Raw genomic sequence first — 6,389 nt, 5'->3', positions numbered from 1 at the left:
CATCCCTTCTTCAAAAGCTGTAAAGGATATTTCATCATCCTCTCTCTGGGGGGTGAGTGCTGACTAAAGGCCATCACACAGGTACTAAACCAAAAGCCCCGAGCCCAGGAAGCCTTGTTTCCCTCTGGGAAATCCTGAGATCATCCCGGGATAAGCTCATTGATTTTACTAAAAAGCATTAATATTAAAGCGTCCAACGCACTGTTGAGCTACACGGGTGATAATTAATAAATGATAAAGTAAAACACAGGCTGATGGCAGGGGCTCTTGGCTGCTTTGTCTTCCAGCACCATTTGATGCCATTTCATCCAAGCACTCAAGATGTTTCATTGAAAAACACGTGTGTTGTGGGTGACATCTATGTGCATTCCCTGGGATGGAGCCAGGAACCCCGGGAAGGTGCCAGGCATGATCCCAAAGGGCCAAGCAGCCACACCAGATTTCAGATTTTGAACCTGAAATCCCTCCAATCCCACAAAAAGGTCCTTCCATGCTGCTGGAAAATGGCTCTTCCCATGCCCACTCCGGCAGAAGCCTCTCCCAATTCTAGCAGCTCGGCGCTGGATGTGGTTTCCATGGAAATAGACGTCAGATCAGCAAAAAACAGGGCAAGTGTTTAAAATAATCTCTGTTTTGAAAGCTTTTTGCCTTTCTGTCACAATATTAACCTTCTGCAAGGTAAGATTTCTTTTCTTTTTTGGTGTAAAATCCTTGGTTTTAAGGGTGTGCACAACAAGAGGGGTCCCAGAAAGTCCTTTATTTGGGATTTTGGGTGTGGAGGCTGCTGAGCTGGGGCTGTGGATTTGTGCTGTTCTGTGTCCATCTGCCTTTTGTGTGGATTGACTCTTGTTGTAACTGGAGCGACTGTAGGATGGAAACCACCGCGGGAATTGTACAGAATTCCTCTGAATGGAACATGTGAACATTTAAAGCACGTTTGGGAGGGAAAAGCTTATCTGGGATTGGCAATAGCGTTATCCTGGGAAGGAAATGTTCCCAGGGCAGCCTGTAGGACAAGGACAGATCATTGTGGAGCCAGTCTGTCCATACTCTGGAATCTGCATGAGCAATGGTTTTCCTGGACGTGCTTGAACTTGCTGGTGTCACCCCAAAGGAGAGGGTGGCCTTGTCCCCCAAAGCACACTGCGGGGCCAAGGCATTGTCAGAGCCACAGACCCTCTCTGGGGTTGGCCTGTGGTGTTTGTGACCCAGAGGTGACCAAAGGGACACGGTGGTCATCTCAGCGATGACCAAGAGCCCTGAGGCCATTGTGGTCCTGAGGTAACTGAGTGGCCCTGAGGTGGCCATGCCCTTGGGTAGGTCATGATGCCCTTGAGGTGATCATGGACCCAGGGTAAGTGGTGATGATGACCTGGAAGTGACCATGGTCCTGAAGTGACCAAGAGCCAAGAGGTGACCCTGAGCCATGACGTTCCGAGGTAATGTGGCCATGGTCCTGAGGTGATTATGGCTCTGAGGTGGCCATGGCCCAAAGATCTGTAGCCATGGCTTTGAGCTGACCATGGTTCTGAGGTGACCGTGGTCTTGAAGTGGAGTAAGTGGCCATGGTCCCGAGGGGATCAAAAGCCCTGAAGCAGGTGCTGTGGCTCTGAGGTGACTGTGACTCTGAGGTGGTCAAGGTAAGTGGTCATGGCCCCAAGGTGACCGTGGCTGTGAGATGACCATGGCCCCAACATGACCATGGCCCTGAGGTGACCATGGCTGTGAGATGACCATGGCCCCAACATGACCATGGCCCTGAGGTGACCATGGCTCTGGGTGACCATGGGCCTGAGATAACCATGGCCCTGGGGTGACCATGGTCTTCAGGCGACCATGGCTCTGAGTGACCATGGCCACGAGTCCAGTGCCCATGGCCATGAAGTGCCAAAGTCCGTGCCCAGCCCCATCCATCCCACCCACACCCCCCTCCCACCACCCCGCTGTGTGCTCAGACCCCCCCACCCCACCCACAGCACCCACCCCGGGGCACCCCTCTCCTTTGTCGGCAGACAAAGGGAGCCCCGCCACCGGCGGTGGGGCGGGGAGCAACAACCACACCCCAACGAGGGGGCTACGACCCCGGCGAGCCCCTCAGAGCCGCGGGGGGGGGTCGCGTTGGGACCGAACCCCGTGCCCCCCACTCATGGGGGGCAAACTACAGCTCCCGGCACGCACCGCGCGGGGGCCGTGAGGGGCGGGGGGGGGGCGCGGGTGTGTGTGTGTGTGTGTGGGGGGGGGGGGGGGGGGGGGGGGGGCGCCCCCCCCCCCCCCCACCCCTGCGGCGGGCGGCACGTGCCGGCGCGCTGGGCCAATCGGGGCGGGGCGGAGCGGGTCACGTGCCTTTGTTTGGCGCTTTAGAGCGCGGCGGGGCGGGCGCGGGCGGAGTGTGGCCGGAGCGGCGGCGCGGGCAGGTGGGTGCGGAGCGGGGCTGTGCTGTTCAGTGGTATGCTGCCGTGAGGGGAGGGGTGGGAGAGGAGAGCGCTTAGGGACGGCCCGGCCGCGACCGCGGGATGCGCCCGCGGCGCCCTCCGCGTCTTGAGAGCGTTTACGTGTGTGTGCGCGTATTTTTGTGTGTATGCGTGTGTGTGTGGACGGTTACGGGGGTCCGCTGCCCCGTTGGGGAGGGCGGCGGAGGGTGTTCTGAGGGTGGGTGTCAGGGTGAGCTGCAGGGGGGATCCGCGGGCGCTCGGTGTGGGGGGGTCGCTTTTGTCCCCCGCCGGCTCGCGGGCATCGCTTCGCCGCTCGCCTTTTGGGGCGTCGCGGTGACAAAGGGAAGGGAGACAATGGGGGGAATAGAAGGGGGTGTGCCTAATGTGTGTCCCCGCGCCCCGATCGCTGAGGGGGAAGGGGGTGTCTATTGTCCCTCAGCGAGGGGCGACGCCCTACCCGCGGCGGCAGCGGCGGCGCCCCCTCCCCTCCCCGCCATTGTTAGTGGGGAAGGGGCGGTGTCCGGGCGGCCGCGCCACGACGCCATCGAGCTGGGGGGGACCCTCTTCGAGCCCCTTGTGCCCGTGTCGTCCCCACCTCACCCCCCTCCGTCCCTTTCGTCCCTGAGGGGGCTGAGGCGGGAAGGGGGGAGGAATGAGCGGGGAGGGGGGGGGGGGGGCGGCCCCCCACCCCGGGGGGGGGGGGGGGCGGCAGGTGCCCGGATGTTGCCGTTGGCCCCGCCCCCCCTCCCTCGAGCCCCCTCGCGCGGGCGCGCGCGCGCGCTCTCCCCGGCCGTTTGAATTCGGAGCGGCCGGGCGCGAGGGGGCGGGGCCGGGGCGGGGCCTCCACCCCCGCCTCGGCGCTGATTGGCCGGCGTCCCTTGGTGGGCGGGGCCGCGCTGGGCGCGGGGGGGGTGTGCGCGGTCCCAGCGCCGCCCGTTCGCTGCCCCGTCCCCGCCCGTCCCCCCGCGTCTTCATCGCTTAAAACCCCCCGGAAAAAAACCTCTTATGACGGTTTTTACACCCTTTACGGGCAATTTTTATGACGCCGCCGTTTTGACGAGGTGCATCTTCCCCCCGGGCACTGCGTGTGCGCCCTCGCTGCCTTGCACGTCTTGACTTCGGCTGCGCAATTAAAATAGAATTTTAAATGAGGTTTGATTGCGCACATTTCAGATCCTTCGGGAGCAGCGGGAATTCTGCCTGTGCTGCCCTGTTGTGTGCCATGTTTTAATTCGGATGGCTCTACCTGTGTGTGACAGCAGTGAAATATCCACAGCACTCAGTAAAACTGAGTCTTTGTTTGAGCGTCTTAATTACTGTGGAGTAAAACAGAGATTGAAGGTGCTCGAATAACACCCATAATGCAGAACCTCTCCACTGTTCCTAGCTATGTACATCAGCCTCATCCCCACAGACTGCCTGGGATCACTGACTGCAGTAACCTACCTGACTGCCTTTTGTTCAGCAGATCTTATTATGCTTAGCAATTTTTATTAGAAGGAATATAATCCGTGTGCTTGCTGTTCAAAGGCACATCTCTTTGTTGTCTAGGAATCCAACTGACTGACCTTCTCCCAGGGTTGGCTTCTGGAATCTTATTTTCTTGGTCATGGCTACTTCTGGTATGTAGTATTATGTACTAAATGCTCTTGTCTTTTTATTTTTAATTATTTTTTTTTTTTTTTTTTGCTTCTTAATTTCCTCAGAAATCGCTTAAAAAAAAAAAAAATCTAATCTAGTAAAATAAACTGTTCCCTCCCCGTGCTTTTCTCGTGTCTCTGGGCTGCTTGGGTGAAGCTGCTGCAACTGGGTGGTTGTGAAAACACCCCAAAAAAGCCTCCTCAGATGAGAGTGGCAGCAGATGGGCTCCAGCTCCCTGCAGCCATCTGCTCCCTCAGCAGAACTGACTCTGTCACCGAGGCATCCTGGGGACCCAGACGGGTGCAGCTGACACTGTGCAGGGCTGATGTGCCTCTTGGGGGGTTTGGAGACACCACCCTGCTTCTGGGTTTCCTTGAAAACTCCCTCTTCTTCTTGGCTCTGTCAGGTTTCAGGCAGGCACCTGGAAACTCGTCCTCAGACCTGGCCTTGGAGAAATGATGATTTTTAATTTGAAGCGCCGACAATTTATTTTTTTTTTGCCCCCCACGATTCTGGATATTAAAGGCTGAAACAAAATATGTCAGGTGCTTGGGTGATGTTGAATATCAAGAGGGAATTGCAAAGAAAATTGCTCCATTTTTTGAACGCTCTCGCTGTGCTTAAGACAAAACTGTTGTCTTGGATGCCTTCCCCTCCAGTGAGCTTTGTGGCAGGGAATGTTTGAAGGCTTTTAAGCCAGTTAGTGGCTTAAAAATGCTCTTATTTTGGCTTTTTTCCCCACGTTCCTAGACATCCAAGTGAAGGAGCTGGAGAAGAGAGCCTCTGGGCAGGCCTTTGAGCTGATTCTCAGTCCCCGCTCGAAAGAAGCCGTTCCAGAATTCCCTCTTTCTCCCCCAAAGAAGAAGGATGTGTCACTGGAGGAGATTCAAAAGAAGTTGGAAGCAGCAGAAGAGAGACGTAAGGTAAATCTGGGGCAGCCCAAGCGAGCTCTGCTCAACCAGCCCGTGCAAGTTATGCAGGTTTTCTTTTTTTTTTTTGGGTTTTTAATGGTTTGGGAGAAGTGATCAGTGGTTTCTGTTATGATAAATGGAATATTAACTGAGCTTTGTTGGAATCCCTGGGGCTCTTGTGAACCTTTTTCATGGTGTGGAAAGCCATGGCTTTATTTCCAAAGTGATTTTTGAACTGTCACTTGAATTGAAACAGGGGGGGAAAACGTTTAGTTGAGAGGGGCAGCTATTTCAGGAAGAAGCTGCTTTTCTTGTCTTTTTGGCACCAGAACAGATTAATTTTCCCCTAGAAAACGTAGTGGTGAATCTGTAATGAGCAGTTTGTTAATGCAGTGTCTGACTGATGAAAGATCTGGCTGTTGGTGTAGCCTGGAGCCCTTGATGGTGCCGAGGCTTTGACTGAAGTGAGCCTGACCTAAATCTCAGTGATTCGCCCTTCTGTGAAGGGAGAATCTTCAAGGAAAGTTCCATCAGTGTTAACACTAAGAAAAAAAAAAAATCCATGTTCTCTTTCCAGAAAAATCCCATTTAACAATGGTGACAGAGACTGAACCTCCCAGGTAGCTTGTGATGGTGCAGTACAGGTTCTGTGGGGGTGGGAGGGGGGAACACTGGGAGCTCTGTCCTGCAGCACCAAGCTGCTGCTCTGCAGTATAAAAAGGTAGAAAACATGTTCTCTGAGGAGCTGGGGGGCAGCTGAGGTTGCCTGTGTGCGGTTCCTCAACGCCTGCACCCCCTGCTTTGCCAGTCTCACGAAGCAGAAGTGTTGAAGCAGCTGGCGGAGAAGCGGGAGCACGAGAAGGAGGTGCTGCAGAAAGCCATCGAGGAGAACAACAACTTCAGCAAAATGGCAGAGGAGAAGCTGACCCACAAAATGGAAGCCAACAAAGAGAACCGTGAGGCACAAATGGCTGCCAAGCTGGAGCGCTTGCGGGAGAAGGTGGGTGTGGGGTCCCCTTGGAGAGGGAGTTGTTCGTGCTTCCCTGCTTGGAAAACTGGCTGAAAACCCCCGGGTGAACGGCCACGTGAAGGGGGTGCTGTGGATAGATGGGTGCCCTTGGGCTGCTGTGACCTTCAGAGGTTCTAAAACCTGCAAAAGGTTGTGCAGAAACGCAGCTCTTTGGGGGGAGAGGGGACGGGATGGAGGGAGGGAGTTAGGGCAGTGTTTTGCTTTCTCCTCTAAAGCTCCACCCTGTTACCCCCTTCGGTGACCCACCTCAGGGTTCCTGCTGTGAGCTGGGGGTGGGAAGCCCTGTGCCTTTCCCGGGATCCCTGCCTTTCCCGGGATCCCTGCCTTTCCCGGGATCCCTGCCTTTCCCCGGGATCCCTGCCTTTCCCCGGGATC

The 6,389-nt window shown here is 55.8% G+C and overlaps 1 protein-coding gene across 3 annotated transcripts in view; it reads left to right on the top strand.

Annotated features, from left to right (window-relative positions):
• Positions 1 to 616: 616 nt before the first annotated feature.
• The window catches only part of STMN1 (stathmin 1), a 6,416-nt gene continuing 643 nt past the window's right edge, over positions 617 to 6,389 (top strand). Inside the window, exons 1-4 of one of the 3 annotated variants that reach the window (XM_027661312.1) lie at positions 617 to 678; positions 3,984 to 4,054; positions 4,824 to 4,996; positions 5,793 to 5,984. In XM_027661312.1, the coding sequence (XP_027517113.1) occupies positions 4,042 to 4,054; positions 4,824 to 4,996; positions 5,793 to 5,984 (378 nt within the window). In that variant the 5' untranslated portion in view covers positions 617 to 678; positions 3,984 to 4,041. Of the gene's footprint in view, positions 679 to 2,335; positions 2,415 to 3,367; positions 3,494 to 3,983; positions 4,055 to 4,823; positions 4,997 to 5,792; positions 5,985 to 6,389 lie in introns of those variants that run through there. The other 2 variants (XM_027661310.1, XM_027661311.1) reach the window with 2 other exon arrangements.

Source organism: Corapipo altera, unplaced genomic scaffold (assembly GCF_003945725.1).
Source record: "Corapipo altera isolate COAL_440 unplaced genomic scaffold, ASM394572v1 201, whole genome shotgun sequence".
Taxonomy (NCBI): Eukaryota; Metazoa; Chordata; class Aves; order Passeriformes; family Pipridae; genus Corapipo; species Corapipo altera.
This window is presented reverse-complemented; position numbering and strand designations above follow the sequence as displayed.